Below are 22,608 nucleotides of genomic sequence, written 5' to 3'. Positions count from 1 at the left end.
GTGGCATTGCCAGGATGTCAGCCTGGCACTGACAGGTTGCCAGTGCCAAAGATCCCAGGTGGCACTCGTAGTGCCAGGGTACCACCCTGCCTAGCAGGCAAGCACCTGGGGGCTTCCAATCCCCTGGAAAACTCCCACGAGTGCCATTCGGTCTGGTCCCTGTTTGTGGAGACCAGTACTAATGACGAATGTGATATAAAATAGTTACTTTAGAGATACTAGTTAATGTAATGGAGAAATAAGCCACTTTGATTCTGGCAGTTAGGGACAAAGGGATTTGAGACCGCATGGAAAAAGCAGAAAGAGGTGTGTCTATGAGAGTGATGCTGCATTGATAGGGGCCAGAGAAAGGGATTGGAAGTGAGCCAATCAGAATAGATCAAACAGGTCAGGAGGGACATAGGCTGACCTATGGGCGTCGAGTATGTGAAACTTGATACCATTTGAATTGATTTTGCAGAGATCCTTTTGTCTCTTTGTTCAGTCGTTTTCTGGGGTTTAAGAGGCTGGATGTCTCTTATGTTTCTGTAAGATGAATTAAGCTTGCAAGCTAAATAAATAACTTCTTTTTACGTGCGAATCCATCTCAACTTTTATTGAGGCCAGACTGACAGAGAAAGAAATTTGGGAATCTACACTGAACGACGCTCACTGAGGTCTTCAAGGCAAAGGGGTAGATCCCAATGCCTTGGTTACCTCAGGGAACTGCATATTAGAGCAAGAGAACTGTATGCATATTTGACAAAAAGTGATTCATGGATTCATAGAACTTACAGTGCAGAAGGTGGTCATTTGGCCATCGGGTCTGCACCAGTGCTTGGAAAGAGCACCTACTTAAACCCACACCTCCGCTCTGTCCACGTAACTCCACCTAAGCTTTTGGAGACAAAGAGATAATTCAGCATGATTAATTTCGCCTGCACATGAAATAATAATTTTTACAGTGCAGAAGGCCATTCGGCCCATCGAGTCTGCACCGGCCCTTGAAAAGAGCACCCTACTTAAGCCCACACCTCCACCCTATCCCCATAACCCAGTAACCCCAGCTAATGTTTTGGAAACTAAGGGCAATTATGGGAGAAAACCAGAGCATCCGGAGGAAACCCACGCAGACACGGGGAGAAAGTGCAAACTCCACACGGTCACCCAAGGACGGAATTGAACCCAGGTCCCTGGAGCTGTGAGGCAGCAGTGCTAACCACTGTGCCACCATACCGTCCACAATGGGCGGGCCTCACATCGCGACGTCTCACGAGATTGCATTAGATCTTGCAAGATGTGGCAAGACGCCAGGAGCGAGGTTCCCAGCCACATTGCGCCGTGGCATGCTGCTTTTCGGGCGCAACGTGGTCGGTAGATTGTGCCTTATGTTTTTAAACTTAAAGAAGAGCAAATATGAGGATATGAAAACTGAGCTAGCTAAAGTGAATCAGAAATTATCTTAAGTGATAGATCAATAAAGATGCAGCGGCAAACATTTAAGGGGATATCTCCGAATGGATAGAATACTTACATATCAACAAATAAGATAATGCCCAAGAGATGGACCTAACATTCATGGTCAACTAGAACGGTTAAAGATAGTATCAATCTGAAAGCAAAACCATATAATTGCACAAAGACAGGTGGCGGGTTACAAGATTGGACAGAATATAAGAAACAACAAACAATGAGTAAAAGATTAATAAAGAGGAAAGAAAGAGTATAAGGGAAAGCTAGCCAGAAATATAAAAACAGACACTAAGATGATTTAGAAATACAAAAGCTGAGACTTGAGAATGGAAAAGAAAGCAGCTGAATTGAACATGTGTTTTGCACCAATATTCACTATAAAGGATACAAGTAACATCTCAGGGTGGCACGGTGGCACAATGGTTAGCACTGCTGCCTCACAGCTCCAGGGACCCTTCAATTCCGGCCTTGGGTGGAGTTTGCACTTTCTCCCCATGCCTTCGTGAATTTTCCTCCGGGTGTTCCGGTTTCCTCCCACAGTCCAAAGATGTGCAGGTTAAGTGGATTGGCCATGCTAAATTTCCCTTTGATGGGATTACTGTGTTACGGGAATAGAGTGGAGGCGTGGTCTTAAGTAGGGTGCTCTTTCCAAGGGCCAGTGCAGACTCAATGAGCCGAATGGCCTCCTTCTTGACTATAAATTCTATGATTCAGAAGCAACGATAAACCATGAAATGCATGGGGAGAGAGGAACTCAGGAAAATTACCATTACTAGAAATGTGGTACTGAGAAAATTGTTGGACAAGAGCCCTGCCCGATTGACTTCTTCTTAAGGTGTTAAAAGACGTGTCCACCGATGCACTGCTTCTAATTTGCCCCACATCTGTAGATTCGACAAGGTCCCATTAGATTAGGCGGCAGTGCTAACCACAGCGCCACCGTGCCACCCGGAAAAAAATCCCGGCCTTGGGTCACTGTCTGTGCAGAGTTTGTACGTTCTCCCTCCGTCTGTGTGGGTTCCTCTGGGTACTCTGGATTCCTCCCACAGTCCAAAGATGTGCGGGTTACATGGATTGGCCATGCCAAATTACCCCTCAGTGTCCAGGGACACTGAAGGAAACCGGAACACCCGGAGGAAATTTCACGCAGGCATGGGGAGAAAGTGCAAACTCCACCCAAGGCCGGAATTGAAGGGTCCCTGGAGCTGTGAGGCAGCAGTGCTAGCCATTGTGCCACCGTGCCACCCCTGAGATGTTACTTGTATCCTTTATCCTATACAGTTGGGATGGTCTCCACCTGAACCGAGCTGGGACCAGTGTTCTGGCGAAAAGAGTAAATAGGGTGGTCAATAGGACTTCAAACTAGAAATTGGGGGGGGAAGGGAAAGTCAGGGAACCAAGAGGTGAAGTAATCAGTGGGAAGCGTAGCTGCTTAGGAATACATAAAAGCACGAAAAGACAAAACTCAGGAGAGGTTACGATAGTCCCCATCCCACAAAATATGACACAGTGTATGGAAAGGCTCAGTAAACCAAGGTCCACCACACTAAGAAAACAAAAAGGGACGGTCAATAGAGAATTAAAGGTGCTATATTTAAATGCGCGCAGTGTACGGAACAAGGTAGATGAGCTTGTGGCCCAGATTGTGACTGGCAGGTATGATGTGGTAGGCATCACAGAGACATGGTTGCAGGGGGTTCAGGACTGCCATTTAAACATCCAGGGATTCACAACCTATCAAAAAGGCAGAGAGGTGGGCAGAGGGGGCGGGGTTGCCTTGTTAATTAGGAATGAAATTAAATCAATAGCACTAAACGACATAGGGTCAGATGATGTGGAGTCTGTGTGGGTAGAGTTGAGGAACCACAAAGGCAAAAAAAACATAATGGGAGTACAGGCCTCCTAACAGTGGTCAGGACCGGGGGCACAAAATGCACCACGAAATAGAAAGTGCATGTCAGAAAGGCAAGGTCACAGTGATCATGGGGGACTTCAATATGCAGGTGGACTGGGTAAATAATGCTGCCAGTGGACCCAAGGAAAGGGAATTCATTGAATGTTTTCAGGAGGGCTTTTTGGAACAGCTTGTGAAGGAGCCCACGAAGGAACAGGCCATTCTGGACTTAGTGTTATGTAATGAGCCAGACTTGATTAAAGATCTTAAAGTAAGGGAGCACTTCGGAGGCAGTGATCATAATATGGTAGAATTCAATCTCCAATTTGAAAGAAAGAAGGTAGAATCAGATGTAAAGGTGTTACAGTTAAATAAAGGTAACTACAGGGGCTTGAGGGAGGAACTGACGAAAATCGACTGGGAGCAGAGCTTAGTGGGAAAGACAGTAGAACAGCAATGGCAGGAGTTTCTGGGAGTAATTGAGGACACAGTACAGAGGTTCATCCCAAAGAAAAGAAAGGTTATCAGAGGGGGGATTAGGCAGCCATGGCTGACAAAGGAAGTTAGGGAATGCATCAAAGCAAAAGAGAAAGCCTATAATGTGGCAAAGAGTAGTGGGAAGTCAGAAGATTGGGAAGGCTACAAAAACAAACAGAGGATAACAAAGAGAGAAATAAGGAAAGAGAGGTTCAAATATGAAGGTAGGCTAGCCAGTAACATTAGGAATGATAGTAAAAGTTTCTTTAAATACATTGAAAACAAACGGGAGGCAAAAGTTGACATTGGGCCGCTCCAAAATGACGCTGGTAATTTTGTGATGGGAGACAAGGAAATAGCTGAGGAACTAAATAAGTACTTTGCGTCAGTCTTCACAGTAGAAGACATGAGTAATATCCCACCAATTCCGGAGAGTCAGGGGGCAGAGTTGAATATGGTAGCCATCACAAAGGAGAAAGTGCGAGAGAAACTAAGAGGTCTAAAAATTGATAAATCTCTGGGCCCAGATGGGTTACATCCTAGAGTTCTAAAGGAGATAGCTGAAGAAATAGTGGAGGCGTTAGTTATGATCTTCCAAAAGTCACTTGAGTCAGGGAAAGTCCCAGAGGATTGGAAAATCGCTGTCGTAACCCCCCTGTTCAAGAAGGGAACAAGGAAAAAGATGGAAAATTATAGGCCAATTAGCCTAACCTCGGTTGTTGGCAAGATTCTAGAATCCATTGTTAAGGATGAGATTTCTAAATTCTTGGAAGTGCAGGGTCGGATTAGGACAAGTCAGCATGGATTTAGTAAGGGGAGGTCGTGCCTGACAAACCGGTTCGAGTTCTTTGAAGAGATAACAAATAGGTTAGACCAAGAAGAGCCAATGGATGTTATCTATCTTGACTTCCAAAAGGCCTTTGATAAGGTGCCTCACGGGAGACTGCTGAGTAAAATAAGGACCCATGGTATTCGAGGCAAGGTACTAACATGGATTGACGATTGGCTGTCAGGCAGAAGGCAGAGAGTTGGGATAAAAGGTTCTTTTTCGGAATGGCAACCGGTGACGAGTGGTGTCCCGCAGGGTTCAGTGTTGGGGCCACAGCTGTTCTCTTTATTTCTTCACGATCTAGATGACGGGACTGGGGGCATTCTGGTGAAGTTTGCCGATGATACAAAGATAGGTGGAGGGGCAGGTAGTATGGAGGAGGTGGGGAGGCTGCAGAAAGATTTAGACAGTTTAGGAGAGTGGTCCAAGTAATGGCTGATGAAATTCAACGTGGGCAAGTGCGAGGTCTTGCACTTTGGAAAAAGGCATGGACTATTTTCTAAACGGTGACAAAATTCATAATGCTGAAGTGCAAAGGGACTTGGGAGTCCTAGTCCAGGATTCTCTAAAGGTAAACTTGCAGGTTGAGTCCTGAAAGCAAATGCAATGTTGTCATTCATCTCAAGAGGCTTGGAATATAAAAGCAGGGATGTACTTCTGAAGCTTTATAAAGCATTAGTTAGGCCCCATTTAGAATACTGTGAGCAATTTTGGGCCCCACACCTCAGGAAGGACAGACTGGAGCGGGTCCAGCGGAGATTCACACCGATGATCCCAGGAATGGTAGGCCTAACATACGATGAACGTCTGAGGATCCTGGGATTATATTCATTGGAGTTTAGGAGGTTGAGGGGAGATCTAATAGAAACTTACAAGATAATGAATGGCTTAGATAGGGTGGATGTAGGGAAGTTGTTTCCATTAGCAGGGGAGACTAGGACCCAGGGGCACAACCTTAGAATAAAAGGGAGTCACTTTAGAACAGAGATGAGGAGAAATGTCTTCAGCCAGAGAGTGGTGGGTCTGTGGAATTCATTGCCACAGAGGGCGGTGGAGGCCGGGACGTTGAGTGTCTTTAAGACAGAAGTTGATAAATTCTTGATTTCTCGAGGAATTAAGGGCTATGGAGAGAGAGCCGGTAAATAGAGTTAAAATCAGCCATGATTGAATGGTTGAGTGGACTCGATGGGCCGAATGGACTTACTTCCGCTCCTATGTCTTATGGTCTTATGGACGTGTAGGTTATGGGACGGGGTGAGATGGAGGGGGGTGTGGACAGGGACAGAGTGCTCTTCCGAAGGGTTGGTGCAGACCCGATTGGCCGAATGGCCTACATCTGCACTTTAGGGATTCCATTATTGTATTAAAAAAAGAACTCTGAGGTGCAGAGGAATCTGAGTGTCCTAGTGCACAAATCAGAAACGGTTGGTATACATGTATAGCAAGTAATTGAGAAAGCAAAAAGAATGTTATCCTCAATTGCAAAGGGAATTGATTAGTTATGTTTTAGTTGTACAGAGCATTTGTAAGACCACGTTTGGAGTATTGGTCACCTTATTTCAGGATGTAAATGCATTGGAAGCAGTTCAGAGAATATTTATTAGACTAACACATGGAATAGTAGGTTGGACAGATTAGGTTTGCATCTGCTGGAGTTTAGGAGAATAAGAGGGGTCTTAATTGAAATATAGCAGTTTCTGAGGGAACTTTACAGGGTGGATGTGGAGAGGATATTTCATCTCATGGGAAAATCTAGAAATAGGAATTACTGCTTAAAAATAAGCAGTCACCCATTTAAAACAAATTCCCTCAGGTCGTGCATCTTTCTCTTCCTGAAAAGGCGGTGAAGCAGTCTTTGAATATTTTTAAGGCAGAGGTGGATAGATTCTTGATTAACAAGGGGTGAAATGTTTCGGTTGGTGGAATGCAGAATTGAGGTTCATAATTTCAGGTTATTAAATGGCAGAGCAGGCTTGAGGGGCTCAATGGCCCACTCCTGTTCCTTGTTTCCATATATCAAAGTGCGTGTCCCTTTGGCTTCACCCAATAGATAGACAACCAGCTCATTCTTGAAAAACCCAGAACAAAATCAGAAATGATTCCACGATTCAACACTTGCTGAACAACCCCGAGTGTGACAACTACATGAACAACCAATTTAAGATGATTAATCATGCTCACAATGTGGCTTACTTATGCTTGCTGGAAGCTACATATATTCATAGATGGGGACCTGTCCTCTGCAGACAGAAGGAACATGTCCAGGCATTGTGCCATTTTTGAATGAATTGAAAGTGTGTGGGATAATTGTTCCCTGGGGAATTCTCCATTGCAATGCCTCGAATGATCTGAATTGACTTGTTAACCAATCAGTACCTGTCTCCAATGCAAAATAAATTGTTTTTCCTTTTGAAATTGTGTGTTCTTGCAGCTGTCCTGATGAGTGCAGGTGAAAAGCTTCAACCTTTTCTCAATAATACTCAAGTCTGCTTTATCAAGTGAGTACTTGCAGAATTGAAGCAATGCAGTCAGTTGTGAACTTGCTGGTGTTGGTGTTTCAGGAGGTAGGATGATTGACTGTATCCCTTCCCACACACAGAGCAGGCGAATGGATTCTTTCCAGTGTGAAGCCGCTGGTGGCTTAGCAGATTGGAGACTTGTGTAAATCCCTTCCCACATATTGAGCAGATGAACGGCCTCTCTCCGGTATGAACTCGCTGGTGGTTTAGCAGATTGGAAGCTTGCCTGAATCCCTTCCCACACACAGAGCAAGTGAATGGCCTTTCCCCAGTGTGAATTCGCCGGTGGTTGAGCAGATTGGAGGCTTGTGTGAATCCCTTCCCACACACAGAGCAGGTGAATGGCTTTTCCCCAGTGTGAACTCGCTGGTGGATTAGCAGATTGGAAGCTTGTTTGAATCCTTTCCCACACACAGAGCAGATGAACGGTCTCTCCCCAGTGTGAACTCGCTGGTGCGTGAGCAGGTCAGTTGACAGATCAAATCCCTTTCCACACAGGGAGCAGGTGAACGGTCTCTCCCTGGTGTGAACCCGCTGGTGTCTGAGCAAGGTTGATGACAGAGTGAATCCCTTCCCACACATGAAGCAGGTAAATGGCCTCTCCCCAGTGTGAACTCGCTGGTGTCTCAACATATTGGAGGCTTGAGTGAATCCCTTCCCACACTCAGAGCAGATGAATGGATTCTCACCAGTGTGGACTCGCTGGTGTCTCAGCAGGTTGGAGGCATGAGTGAATCTCTCCTCACACACAGAGCAGGCGAATGGTTTCTCCCCAGTGTGAACTCGCTGGTGTGCCAGCAGGTCAGATGCCTGAGTAAAACTCTTCCCGCACACAGAGCAGGTAAACCGCCTCTCTCCGCTGTGAACTCGCTGGTGTCTCAACAAAGTCGTTGACTGAGTGAATCCCTTCCCACACACAGAACAGGTGAAGGGTCTCTCCCCAGTGTGAACCCGCTGGTGTGCCAACAAATCAGATGACTGAGCAAATCTCTTCCCACACACCGAGCAGGTGAACGGTCTCTCCCCAGTATGAACTTGCTGGTGTCTCAGCAAGGTTGATGACTGAGTGAATCCCTTCCCACACTTGGGGCAGGTGAATGGCCTGGCCCCGGTGTGACTGCGTTGATGAGTTTCCAGCTCAGATGGGTGTCTGAATATCTTCCCACAATCCTCACATTTACACAGCCCCTCCGCAGTCACATCACAATTGTGCTTCCCCAGGTCAGAGGATTGTTCAAATCTGCCTCCACACATGGAACGCGTAAAGTTTTTCCACGTTGCAAATGTTCTGCTTCTTTTCCATATTGTGACTAATCTTCAGGATCTGATGAATGGTGAGTCCGACAGCTGGGCCTGATATTTCATCTGAGCTTCCTGTCTGCCCACCCTTTCCCTGTAAAACAAATTTCCATGAGCAATAACAAAAAACTGGAGGAAAGGAATTCAGAACAGAAAATTTACTAGCTTTGCCGATATGTTGCTCAAAAACCTGCAGTCCCTCCTCTCTCTATTGAAATTAGTCTCTCTCTTTCAGAATGCCTGTTCCTGAGAACTGGGACTTCGGGCGTTCGTGAGCGGAGCGGTCGCAGCAAAAAGGCTCCCGCAGGTCCACATAGTCAGGGCTTCTTCAGGGGGCCTCCGGATTAAATTTTGATAAAAAAATTCCCGTGAAATCAGGGGCAGGGGAGCTCGGAGCGATTTTCCCCTCCCCCTCCTCTCCTCCCCCTCCCCTCCCTCTCCCCCCCTCCCCTCCCCCTTCCCCCCTCCCCTCTCCCCCCCCCAACCCCCCCCCCCCCGCCCGCACAGCAGCAGAGCGCAGGACAGGGCCTAAGCGGCGGCCCAGACCGAAACGGGGGGGCCGAACCTGCAGGGAGGAAGGAATGGAGGAGCGACTGACGACACCCCCTCCCCCCTCCAAGCAGGAGAGCGCAGGGTGCGACGAGCGGCGGCCCAGACCGAGCAGCGGGGACCGAAGCGGAACCGACTGACTCCCCCCCCCCCCCCCGCCGACCACCACGAGGCAGGAACAAAGAGGGCCTCCCAACCAGAAGCCGCTCTCTCGACCTGGGTGAGTGAGGGAAAAGGAAGGAAAAAATAACTTTTGCAAAAACAAAACTCTGAAAAGAAAATTTTTAAAACTTAAAAAAATTCTTTTTGCACTTTTTCACCCAAAACATGTTCACCTGAGAAGAATTTTATAAAAGACGAAAAATAAAGTGGTAAAGGAGAGAAGGGAGGGGAGAAGAAAAAGGGAAGGGGGGGAAAATAAATAAATACATGGGGGAAAGAGAAAAATGGGAAAAAATGCCAGAAGGGAGCCAAAGCAGAGGGAGAAGGGGCACCAAAGACAGACGGGGCAATGGGCGAGCCAGTTCAGACGAGCCAATCAGCGCACAGAACGGAAGTATCGCCGCATCAAAAAGAGCTGGGCAGATAGGTGCAGTCTTCCCTGGGGCCAGCGGGGAGCTGGAATTGGAAGGCAGCCTTTGCCGATGCGCTGAGGGAACATCAGCAGGTAAACAAGGCAGAGGCTAGGGCAGACATAGAGGCTGCAGTGCAGGAAGCAATGGTCAAGGCCCTGACGGAGGTGCGGCAGGCCCTGGGCAGAGCAGAGGAGAAATTGGACGCCCAAGGGAAGTGACTGGAAGCCATTAGGTGAACATTAAGGAGCTGGAGAAAGCAGCGACTGACGTGAGCGATGTAGCCATGTAAAATGGCTGCGTTCCGATTAATCTGGCCAAAACCCAGTTTAAAATGGCTAACCCGAAAGACTGCTGGGAAAAGCAGCCAAAAAGACACAAGCAGGCAGCTGCAGACAGGTTTGCAGCTTCAGCTCTGGGAACGTAGCCCAGATCGATACTCAGGGCTATCAACAGCCCATCAACCCAGGTATCCGAAGTTTCATTCAGGACTGTTTACTCCTAATCTACTCAGACATCCACAGTTAAATCGGCTATCCCCGGGAACAATTGCAACATATTAGCAATTGAATACCGGGCCAGACCTGGGCGCCTGCAGTGGCCGAAACAAAGACAGGTGAGCGACCACCCCCCGATCAAGGAATCGCCTCACCATTGGACACATCGACCCCAGAGACTGGGGACAGAATCCAATCACTTGGGACTCAGGGTCAAGGGCCGCCCCGGGAGGCGGGAAGCCCCTGGGCCCTATAAAAGTAAAGGTCCAAGTTCAGATCTCTCTCTCTCTCATCTTCGCCTGCTCGAGACCTTCGTAAGACCAGGCACCGTGTATAGTAAGTTTGAATCCAACGATCGCTATCCGGTAGAGACACCTAGCCACCGACCTTTTGAATCCCGCGGGCCGGATTTGATTGGACAAGCCATTCGTTTCCCTGACCTGGTGGGCTCTTCCTAAGTTAAGTATTGGCCAGTAGTGATAGGTTTGTTATATAGAAAGTAGTATTAGGGTATTAATATTGCTTGTTGTATATAATAAATGACCGTTGTTTTAATCCTTACTAAGCGGTGTGCTGTGTTATTAATCATAACCTGAACTTGAACCACATGGCGGTATCATAAAGATACCTGGCGACTCATGAGCAAAGGTGACCTAAACAGAGCAAATAGACTAAAGCTAGAAAGAGCAACAGCGACCGGATCACGGCCCTGGAGAGGGAGGTAGCGAGACTGGGCACAACATAGGGGAGCCTTAAGGGCAGAGTGGACGACCAGGAAAACCGCTCGAGGAGGCAAAATGTCAGGATAGTGGGCCTACCAGAGGGGATCAAGGGTAGAAACCCCACAAACATGGCCGAGATGCTGGGCAACTTAGTGGGGAAGAAAATCTTTCCCAGCCCACCAGAAATGGACAGAGCACACCGGTCGCTGCACCCGAAGCCCAAAGCAGGGGAGCACCCGAAGCCCAAAGCACGGGAACACCCGAGAGCAGTTATAGCTAAACTGCACCGGTACCGAGATAGGGAAACAATCCTGCGCTGGGCCAGGAAAAACAGAACCTGCAAATGGGAAGGACATGCCATTAGAATTTACGAGGACATTGGGGCAGACCTAGCCGAGTTTAATAGAGCGAAAGCAGCTCTTCACAAGAGCAACGTGTGTTTTGGTATGCTGTACCCAGCGAAACTCTGGGTCACATACCAAGAAAGTGAATACTTCTTTACAGCCCCTGCCGAAGCAAACAAGTTTGTCGATGAACACAAACCAGCGAAGGTAGAAATGAGGGGCCCCTGGCAAGGGGCATCAACACGCCGACGGGGGGGGGGAGGGAAGGGGTGAGGCAACGCCAGCCGCCCCACCCCCCCCCCCCCGCTTCCGTCAAGGCGAGCGCACCCTGAACAAAGAACAAACCACTGCCCGAGGGACCGCTTCAGGTGGGAGGCCAGGCCCCAGCACGAGGGAACGAGAGTAGCGGAGAAGGGAGAGCAAGCAAGAGGAGTGCAGGGTAGGATAGTGGAAGAGCGGGCAGAAAACCGCAGAGGCCGGGCAGGGGAGAAGCGAGACAGTAACTCCCGAGGGGGGCCACCGTACTAGCAGGAAAGCTAGCGCCGGGGGCATGCAACAAAGCAGGGCCGCACCATGCCCCCAACAGGGGGGGGAAGGCGCCAGGCTGGGGGAGGGGGGGGGGCCACTCAACAGAGACGGGAGAGCAAATTGGGGTAGGAACAGGCGAAAGAGGGACAAAGGAGGGGTACGAGGGAGAGAGGGGAAAAGGAGAGAGACCGGGAAGGGTACACAGGGAGGGAGACCGGGGAGGGGCGACACACGGAAGGAGGGACAAACAAGGCTAGAAAAGGAATAGGGCTACAAAGTGCCACAAACAAGGGCTCAAAACAAGGAATCGCTGCAAGCACCCACCCAGTACGGTCTCTGGGCGAAGGGAGACCCCAGAGTGCAGGGGACTACCCGCATGGCGGACGCACAGTGGGCGGCCATGTCGGGTGCTCCCGGGACAAAGGGAAACCCCAGAGCGCAGGGACCCGACCCCATGGAGAGAGCAGTGACAGCAACCATCCTGGACGGCCCTCTAACAAAGGGAAACCCCGGAGGGCAGGGGCGCGTCCACCAGGTAAGTATGGTTAATCCCACAGGAGTGAGGGGCAGAAGCCTCCCACCAGGATAGTCACCTGGAACGTAAGGGGACTAAACGGCCCAGTGAAGAGATCCAGAGTCCTCATCCACCTAAGAAATATGAAGGCCGACATAGTCTTACTCCAAGAGACACACCTGAGAGAGCAGGACCGACTGCGGGTAAGAAAGGGCTGGGTGGGACAAACCTACCATTCCTGCTATAGAACAAGGGTCAGAGGGGTGGCGATATTGATCGGCAAGAGGACGATGTTTATGGCGACAAAGACGGTTATGTCATGGATGGGACACAGTTAGTGCTAGTTAATGTGTACGCACCCAACTGGGACGACACGAGCTTCCTCAAGAAGACCATGGCAGAAATCCCTGACATAGCGACGCATCGACTAATCATGGGGGGGGACTTCAACTGTGCACAGGATCCAAAGACAGACAGATCAAACCCTAAAACGGGGAAAACCTCAAGCATGGCAAAGGAACTCAGTCACTTTATGGAGCAGATGGGAACGGTGGACCCCTGGAGGTTCGCCCACCCGGGGTGAAGGAATTCTCCTTCTCCCCAGTACACAACGTTTCCACCAGCATTGACTTCTTTGTGGTGGGGAAAACGGTGCTTCCGGGGATAGACAAGGTGGAATACTCCGCAATTGTGATATCAGACCACGCTCCACACTACATGGACGTGAGGTTGGAGACGGGCAGGGCCCAACACCCCACATGGAGGTTGGACGTCGCCCTACTAGCGGACAAGACCTTCAACGAAAGGTCATCACGGGCCATAGCAGACTACACAGAGAACAACCAGAATGGGGAGGTCTCACCCTCCACGTTCTGGGAAGCACTAAAGGCCATACTAAGAGGGGAAATCATCGCTTTCAAAGCGCGAAGAGATAGGGAGGAAAGGGTGGCTAGGCAGCAGCTGGTCGACTCCATACTGGAGGTAGACTGTAAATACTCCGAGGCCCCGACCGTAGAGCTCCTGGCGGAGAGGAAAGAGCTACAAAGGAACTTTGACCTGCTGTCCACCAGGAAAGCAGTGCCCCAACTCCGCCAGGCACGTGGGACCCTATACGAACACGGAGCCAAAGCCAGCCGCCTGTTGGCACACCAGCTGAGAAAGCAGGCAGCCACCAGAGAAATTGCACAAACCAGGGATACCAGAGGCATGCTAGAAACAGAACCAGAAAAGATCAACAATACCTTCAAGGCCTTCTACCAAGGGCTGTACACCTCAGAGCCCCCAATGGGGGAGTCTGGGATGAAACGGTTCCTTGATGGACTGGACATTCCAGTCGTGGGGAGGGCAGAAAACGGGCTTGGAAGCACCACTAGCACTGGGAGAGATCATGGACAGCATTAGCTCCATGCAGGCGGGGAAGGCGCCGGGACCCGACGGGTTCCCGGCGGACTTCTACAAAAAATTTACGACAGCACTGGCCCCACACCTGCGGGAGATGTTCACAGACTCGCTAGCTAGGGGCACACTGCTGCCCACGCTAGCACAGGCCTCAATCTCGCGGATACGTAAGAAAGACAAAGACTCAACGGAATGTGGGTCATGCAGATCCATCTCACTGCTGAATGCAGACGCCAAAATACTGGCCATAATCCGAGCCAAAAGGTTAGAAGACTGTGTACCTGCGGTGGTCGCAGAGGACCAGGCGGGCTTTGTCAAAGGTAGACAGCTTACCTCGAACATCAGGCGCCTGCTGAACGTGATAATGAACCCCTCCAGGGAGAGAACACCAGAGGTGATTGTCTCCCTAGATGCAGAAAAGGCCTTCGACAGAGTTGAATGGAAATACCTCATGGAGGTACTGGAGCGGTTTGGGCTTGGAACAGGGTTCACCTCCTGGGTAAAGCTTCTATACAACGCTCCCATGGCGAGCGTACGGACCAACAATACCAATTCACGATACTTCCAGCTGCACGGGGGCACCAGACAAGGATGCCCACTGTCCCCGCTGCTGTTCGCTCTAGCGATCGAACCACTAGCAATTGCGCTCAGAGCAGCAAAAAGCTGGAGGGGGATCCAAAGGGGAGGCAGAGAGCACAGAGTCTCACTCTCTGCAGATGACCTGCTCCTCTACATTTTGGATCCACAGAGCAGCATGGACGGAATCATCGCGCTCCTGAAAGAGTTTGGCGCCTTCTCAGGCTACAAACTCAACATGAGCAAAAGCGAGATCTTCCCGGTACACCCACAAGTAGGTGAGGCAGCCCTAACGGGACTGCTGCTTCAACAAGCCCAACACAAATTCCGCTACCTGGGCATCCAAACAGCCCATGACTGGAAAGGGATCCACAAATGGAACCTCACTAGTCTGACAGAGGAAGTAAAAAAGGACTTACAAAGATGGAACACGCTCCAACACTCCCTCGCGGGGAGAGTCCAGATGATCAAAATGAACGTGCTGCCAAGGTACCTCTTCCTATTCAGATCCATCCCGATCTACAACCCCAAGGTCTTTTTCAAAGCACTAGATACACTAATCATGGCGTTCGTATGTGGGGGGAAGAATGCTAGGATCCCAAAGAAGGTCTTACAAAAAACAAAATACAGGGGTGGGGCTTGCCCTCCCAAACCGACATTCTGCCACTGGGCGGCGACGGCCTAGCGTGTAAGGGGATGGATCAAGGAGCCAGAAGCTGAATGGGTGCGCGCGGAGGAGGCCTCCTGCAGGGGGACCTCCCTCTGGGCCCTCGCCACGGTGGCGCTCCCATCCCCACCCAAAAAACAACACTCCAGCTTCCCGGTGATAATAGCCACCCTCCAGTCCTGGAACCAACTACGGCAACAATTTGGCCTGACCAGAATGTTGGGTACAGCTCCCACCTGCAACAACCATAGGTTCGCGCCAGCGCTGAGTGACGCCACCTTCAAAAGGTGGGGACAGGACAGAGGGACACTGACAGTCAGGGACCTATACACGGACGGCAGGATCGCAACACTGGGCTAACTGACAGAGAAATTCCAGCTAGCCAGGGGGAACGAGCTAAGGTACCTGCAACTAAAAAACTTCCTACGAAAGGAGACAGGGACATACCCACAACCACCCCTACAGACACTACTGGAAGAGTTACTGGACGCAAGCATACTAGATAAAGGAAACTGTAGCGACATGTATGACCGACTGGTAGAAGGGGCCGATACCGCACTGGACGCAACAAGAATGAAGTGGGAGGAGGACCTGGGGATCAAAATAGGGTGGGGACTCTGGAGCGAAGTGCTGCATAGGGTCAACTCCACTTCCACGTGCGCAAGGCTCAGCCTGACGCAACTAAAAGTGGTACATAGAGCCCACTTTCCAAGAACCCGTATGAGTAGGTTCTTCCCGGAGGTGGAAGGTAGATGTGAACGGTGCCAAGGAGGCCCGGCCAACCACACCCACATGTTCTGGTCTTGCCCCAGACTTGTGGAGTACTGGACAGCCTTTTTCGAGGCAATGTCCAAAGTGGCGGGGGTGAGGGTGAAGCCATGCCCGAAAGAGGTGGTCTTTGGGGTTTCAGACCAGCCAGATCTATTCCTGGGGAGGGCGGACGCCCTTGCCTTTGCCTCCCTGTTCGCCCACCGTAGAATCCTGTTCGACTGGTGATCAGCAGCACCACCCAAAGCTGCAGACTGGCTGTCCGACCTCTCGGAATCTCTCCAAATGGAGAAAATCAAATTCGCCATCCGAGGGTCAGACAATAGCTTCCACAGAACGTGGGAGCCATTTACCCAATTGTTCCAAGACCTGTTTGTGGCCAACAAACAAGCAGAAGAATAGCCAGGTAGCCAAGAAACAGGGGAAAGTAGCCAAAGCATGAGAGGGCGAGATACACCGGGAGTGAGGGGGGGGGGGGGGGGAGGAGACGACAGCTAAATCTAAGAGGAAGGAAAGGCAAACCACAGGGAGGGGGGGGGGTAGACGGAAGAGACAGGGAAGAATAGCGAGCCAGGGCGGGGGAGGCAGGGAAACGATAACAAACTTAACCTCCACAGGAACAGAGAAAACGGGGAAGACGGGAGGGCTGCAGAAGCGGAAGTGCGCACGAGACGACAACGGGAACGATCTCCGTCTGGGAGAAGCAAGGGACGACAACACAACAAACAGATGCCTCCTTATGTGTGTAAAAAGTTTTACCAAGTGTACAGAGCTGCTGCTGTTGAGCGGGGGCATAATACCGTCCAATGACTTCTCAGGGAAAATTAAAGCATCAGCAGCAGCGACCCATAGGGGAGTGGGGGTGAGTGCTCCGTTGGGAGGGTGTGGGAAGACTGAGGCGCATGGGGTTACGTCTAGTTAATTGCTATTGTATATTCTCTTTTTGCACTATGTTAATGTTCACTCTATTTTGCTGTGTTAGGATTATTACTATTTATTATAAAAAACGTTGCAAAACTTTAACTTAAAAAAATATTTAAAAAAAGAATGCCTGTTCCTTTAAATCACAAAAACGGGAGGGGGGGGGGGGGGTTAATTTCAATATATACCGATCTGCTGCCCGAAATACGCATGCTCAGACAAGGATGTGCGCGCTGGACTCCTGGGGAAGGCCGAACAATCGACGGAAGATGTGTTCTCCAAAACCGAGCGAGTCTCGGATGGCCGAGAGGTGGACTGAGAGGGAATCAAATAAATTACAAACCTGAGCTGAACGCACACCAAATGGAGTAGATTTGGCAGCGCAGATCAGGTGATCCTTTGTTGGAGAGAACGGGCGGGTCCTCCAACCAATGGTGACGCTGGCGGGGCGGGCGAGCGAGCTGCAATAGGGGCGGGGCGTCTCGTTTGAGCTCCGGTGCGCTGCACAGGTTAGAGGGGATCACGGGTTATAAAACTATATAGAATAAATTTTTACACGGACATATTAGACTACACACACACACAAATATATATGTGTAAAAGTAAAATGCTGAGAGTGCTGGAAATCTGCGATGAAAACAAAATGCTGGAAAAATCAGCAAGTATGGAAGCATATGTGGAGAGAGAAACAGAGTTAACATTCCAAGTCAAATATAACTTCTCTGCGACCCTTTGGGATCTGGAGCCAGAAGACATCGAGCAGAATTAGGCCATTCAGCTGATCAAGTCTGCTCCACCGTTCAATCATGGCTGATATGTTTTGTATCCCCATTCTCCTGCCTTCTCCCCATAACCTCTGATCTCCTTATTAAAGCTAGTGACATCGAAACAAACCTGTTGGACTTTAACCTGGTGTTGTAAGACTTTGTACTGTGCTCACCCCAGTCCAACACCGGCATCTCCACATCATGGCTCCTTATTAATGATGTGGAGATGCCAGCGTTAGACTGGGGTGAGCACAGTAAGAATTTTTACAACACCAGGTTAAAGATCAACAGGTTTGTTTCGATGTCACTAGCTTTCGGAGCGCTGCTCCTTCCTCAGGTGGATGAAGAGGTATGTTCCAGAAGCATATATACAGACAGATTCAAAGATGCCAAACAATGCTAGGAATGCGAGCATTAGCAGGTGATTAAATCTTCACAGAGCCAGAGATGGGGTAACCCCAGGTTAAAGAGGTGTGAATTGTGTCAAGCCAGGACAGTTGGTAGGATTTTGCATGCCAGATGGTGGGGGATGAATGTAATGCGACATGAATCCCAGGTCCCGGTTGAGGCTGCACTCGTGTGCGGAACTTGGCTATAAGCGTCTGCTCAGCGATTCTGCGTTGTCGCGCGTCTTGAAGGCCGCCTTGGAGAACGCTTACCTGGAGATCAGAGGCTGAATGTCCTTGACTGCTGAAGTGTTCCCCGACTGGAAGGGAACATTCCTGCCTGGTGATTGTCGCACGATGTCCGTTCATTTGTTGTCGCAGCGTCTGCATGGTCTCGCCAATGTACCACGCTTCGGGGCATCCTTTCCTGCAGCGTATGAGGTAGACAACGTTGGCCGAGTTGCACGAGTATGTACCGCGTACCTGGTGGGTGGTGTTCTCACGTGTAATGGTGGTATACATGTCGATGATCTGGCACATCTTGCAGAGATTGCCATGGCAGGGTTGTGTGGTGTCGTGGTCACTGTTCTGAAGGCTGGGTAGTTTGCTGCAAACAATGGTTTGTTTGAGGTTGCGCGGTTGTTTGAAGGTAAGTAGTGGGGGTGTGGGGATGACCTTGGCAAGATGTTCATCTTCATCGATGACGTGTTGAAGGCTGTGAAGAAGATGTCGTAGTTTCTCCGTTCCGGGAAAGTACTGGACGACGAAGGGTATTCTGTTGGTTGTGTCCCATGTTTGTCTTCTGAGGAAGTCGGTGCGGTTTTTTGCTGTGGCGCGTTGGAACTGTCGATCGATGAGTCGAGCGCCACATCCCGTTCGTACGAGGGCATCTTTCAACGTCTGTAGATGTCTGTTACGCTCCTCCTCGTCTGAGCAGATCCTGTGTATACGGAGAGCTTGTCCATAGGGGATGGCTTCTTTAATGTGTTTAGGGTGGAAGCTGAAGAAATGGAGCATCGTGAGGTTATCCGTGGGTTTGCGGTAAAGCAAAGTGCTGAGGTGACCGTCCTTGGTGGAAACGAGTGTGTCCAAGAATGCAACTGATTTTGGAGAGTAGTCCATGGTGAGTCTGATGGTTGGATGGAACTTATTGATGTCATCGTGTAGTCGTTTCAGTGATTCTTCGCCGTGGGTCCAAAGGAAAAAAATGTCATCGATGTATCTGGTGTATAATGTCGGTTGAAGGTCCTGTGCGGTGAGTAGGTCTTGTTCAAACTTGTGCATGAAGATGTTGGCGTATTGGGGTGCAAATTTGGTCCCCATGGCTGTTCCGTGTGTCTGGATGAAGAAATTGCTGTCGAAGGTGAAGACGTTGTGATATGGTTCTGGAACATTCCTCTTCATTCACCTGAGGAAGGAGCAGCACTCCGAAAGCTAGTGACATCAAAATTACACTTTGTTTGGCTGGATGCAGCTCCAACTCTGAAAACGAAACTAAACACACATTGTAGCTGCCAGCTCAAAAACGAAAGTAAAAGCAGACAGACAGCCCAGCTCACCCACACTCTGACATCACGGCAGCTATTTGATAAACACCCATTTCTTAAAGGTACTCTCACATGACAACTTCAAGAATTTAACTGTGAGAAACTGGTCAAACACACAACGCTACACAATAAATGCCCTGAAGCGTCAACTTTCAAGCATAATTTCAACTCTTTGGCTGTGTCAGCAGAAAACTACTCTTCCAAAAGTGTATTACATAAGAACTAGGAACAGGAGTAGGCCATCTGGCCCCTCGAGCCTGCTCCGCCATTTAATGAGACCATGGCTGATCTTCGTGGACTCAGCTCCACTCTCTGGCCTGTACACCATATCCCCGAATCCCTTTATTCTTTAGAAAGGCATCTATCTTTTTCTTAAAAATGTTTAAAGAAGGAGCCTCAACTGCTTCACTGGGCAAGGAATTCCAGAGATTCACAACCCTTTGGGTGAAGAGGTTCCTCCAACACTCCGTCCTAAATCTACCTCCCTTATTTTGAGGCTATGCCCCCTAGTTCTGCTTTCCCCGAACAGTGGAAACAACCTGCCTGCATCTATCCGATCTATTCCCTTCATAATTTTATATGTCTCAATAAGATCCCCCCGCATCCTTCTAAACTCCAATGAGTACAGTCCCAGTCTACTCAACCTCTCGTCATAATCTAATCTCCTCAACTCTGGGATCAACCTAGTGAATCTCCTCTGCACTCCCTCCAGTGCCAATATGTCCTTTCTCAGGTAAGCAGACCAAAACTGAACACAATACTCCAGATGCGGCCTCACCAACACCCTATACAATTGCAGCATAACCTCACTAGTCTTGAACTCCATCCCTCTAGCAATGAAAAACAAAACTCGATTTGCCTTCTTAATCACCTGTTGCACCTGCACACCAACTTTTTGCGACTCGTGCACCAGCACATCCAGGTCCCTCTGCACAGCAGCATGCTTTAACATCTTACCGTTTAAATGATCCATTCTGCTGTTATTCCTCCCAAAATGGATAGCCTCACACTTGGCAACATTGAATTCCATCTGCCAGACCCTAGACCAGTCACCTAACCTATCCAAATCCTTCTGCAGACTTCCGCTATCCTCTGCACTTTTTGCTTTACCACTCATCTTAGTGTCGTCTGCAAACTTTGACACATTGCACTTGGTCCCCAACTCCAAATCGTCTACATAAATTGTGAACAACTGCGGGCCCAACACTGATCCTTGAGGGACCCCACTAGTTACAGGTTGCCAACCAGAGAAACACCCATTTATCCCCACTCTCTGCTTTCTGTTAGTTAACCAATCCTCTACCCATGCTACCACTTTACCCTCAATGCCATGCATCTTTAGTTTATGCAGCAACCTTTTGTGTGTCACCTTGTCAAAAGCTTTCTGGAAATCGAGATATACCACATCCATTGGCTCCCCGTTATCTACTGCACTGGTAACGTCCTCAAAAAATTCTACCAAATTAGTCAGACACGACCTACCCGTTGTGAACCCATGCTGCGTCTGCCCAATGGGACAATTTCCCTCCAGGTGCCCTGCTATTTCTTCCTTAATGATAGATTCCAGCATTTTCCCTACAACCGAAGTTAAGCTTACCGGCGTATAATTACCCGCTTTCTGCCGACCTCCTTTTTTAAACAGTGGTGTCACGTTTGCTACTTTCCAATCCTCTGCAACCACCCCAGAGTCTAGTGAATTTTGATAAATTATCACTAGTGCGTTTACAATTTCCCTAGTCATCTCTTTTAACACTCTGGGATGCATCCCATCAGGGCCAGGGGACTTGTCTACCTTTAGCCCCATTAGCTTGCCCAATACTGCCTCCTTAGTGATTACAATCATCTCAAGGTCCTCACCTATCATATCTTTATTTCCATCAGTCACTGGCATGTTATTTGTGTCCTCCACTGTGAAGACTGACCCAAAAAACATGTTCAGCTCCTCAGCCATTTCCCCGTCTCCTATTATTAAATCTCCCTTCTCATCTTCCAAAGGACCAATATTTAGGGCCACTCTTTTTTGTCTTATATATTTGTAGAAGCTTTTACTATCTGCTTTGATGTTCTGAGCCAGTTTACTTTCATAGTCTACCTTACTCTTTATGGCTTTTTTAGTAGCTTTCTGTTGTCCCCTAAAGACTTCCCAGTCCTCTAGTCTCCCACTAATTTTTGCCACTTTGTATGTTTTTTCCTTCAATTTGATACTCTCCCTCACCTCCTTAGATATCCACGGTCGATTTTTCCCCTTTCTACCGTCTTTCTTTTTTGTCGGTATGAACCTTTTCTGAACACTGTGAAAGATCGCTCGGAAAGTTCTCCACTGTTCCTCAACTGCTTCACCATGAAGTCTTTGCTCCCAGTCTACCTTAGCTAGTTCTTCTCTCATCCCATTGTAATCGCCTTTGTTTAAGCACAAAAACACTAGTGTTTGATTTTACCTTGTCATCCTCCAACTCTATTTTAAATTCCACCATATTGTGGTCTCTCCTTCCAGGAGGATCCTGAACTATGAGATCATTAATCAATCCTGCCTCATTACACAGGACCAGATCTAGGACCGCTTGTTCCCTTAAAGGTTCCATTACATACTGTTCCAGGAAATTATCCCGGGCACATTCTATAAACTCCTCCTCAAGGCTGCCTTTACCAACCTGGTTAAACCAATCGATATGCAGATTAAAATCTCCCATGATAACCGCTGTACCTTTTCTACATGCATCTGTTATTTCTTTGCTTATTGCCTGCCCTACCATCCGGTTACTATTTGGTGGCCTATAGACTACTCCAATCAGTGACCTTTTCGCCTTACTATTCCTGATTTCCACCCAAATTGATTCAACCTTGTCCTCCATAGCACCTTACTATTGCCCGGATGCCATCCTTAAACAACAAAGCTACACCACCGCCCTTACCGTCCATTCTATCCTTTCGTATAGTCTGATATTCTCGGCCCAACACCCCGCAGCACAGAGTTACCGATCTAGTGTTCTTTTGGTGTCTCTTCGATTGCGAGGTTTCTGCCGGAGCCACCTCAATTAAGATCTGCACCTTGTCTCCATTTCTCTAATGAGAGCCTGCTTCTTAAATTTATTGGTTCCTGTTTCTTACCCAAGACTTCCCCCCCATACTGGGAACATTGTTTTTTCACTTTTCCTAGTCTTCATCCTTTTTTTTAACGTCTCCGTCTCCCTCACATCTCATAGGGTTTTTGCGCAGTCGCATAGGGCTTTGTCTTCAGGGTCAATTACTGGGGGGCATAGGTTTATGGTGAGAGGGGCAAGGTTTAGAGGAGATGTACGAGGCAAGCTTTTTACACAGAGGGTAATGGGTGCCTGGAACTCGCTGCCGGAGGAGGTGGTGGATGCAGGGACGATAATGACAT

General features: G+C 48.9%; 2 protein-coding genes across 6 annotated transcripts in view; one reads left to right on the top strand and one right to left on the bottom strand.

Annotated features, from left to right (window-relative positions):
• The window catches only part of LOC140410279 (uncharacterized), a 72,670-nt gene extending 63,532 nt beyond the window's left edge, over positions 1–9,138 (bottom strand). Inside the window, exons 1-3 of one of the 5 annotated variants that reach the window (XM_072498242.1) lie at positions 9,036–9,138; positions 6,846–8,564; positions 775–876 (exon numbers count right to left, since the gene is read on the bottom strand). In XM_072498242.1, the coding sequence (XP_072354343.1) occupies positions 7,181–8,425 (1,245 nt within the window). In that variant the 5' untranslated portion in view covers positions 8,426–8,564; positions 9,036–9,138 and the 3' untranslated portion in view covers positions 775–876; positions 6,846–7,180. Of the gene's footprint in view, positions 1–580; positions 877–6,833; positions 8,855–9,035 lie in introns of those variants that run through there. The other 4 variants (XM_072498244.1, XM_072498241.1, XM_072498245.1 and 1 more) reach the window with 4 other exon arrangements.
• A 7,610-nt stretch (positions 9,139–16,748) lies between these two features.
• The window catches only part of LOC140410278 (NACHT, LRR and PYD domains-containing protein 3-like), a 169,051-nt gene continuing 163,191 nt past the window's right edge, over positions 16,749–22,608 (top strand). Inside the window, exon 1 of the mRNA XM_072498239.1 lies at positions 16,749–16,917. The gene's annotated coding sequence lies outside the window, so the exon portion shown is untranslated. The remainder of the gene's footprint in view (positions 16,918–22,608) is intronic.

The sequence above is a fragment of the Scyliorhinus torazame genome, chromosome 4, assembly GCF_047496885.1.
Source record: "Scyliorhinus torazame isolate Kashiwa2021f chromosome 4, sScyTor2.1, whole genome shotgun sequence".
NCBI classification, from domain to species: domain Eukaryota; kingdom Metazoa; phylum Chordata; class Chondrichthyes; order Carcharhiniformes; family Scyliorhinidae; genus Scyliorhinus; species Scyliorhinus torazame.
Note: the sequence above shows the minus strand (reverse complement) of the source record. Positions and strands in the feature narration are given on the sequence as shown.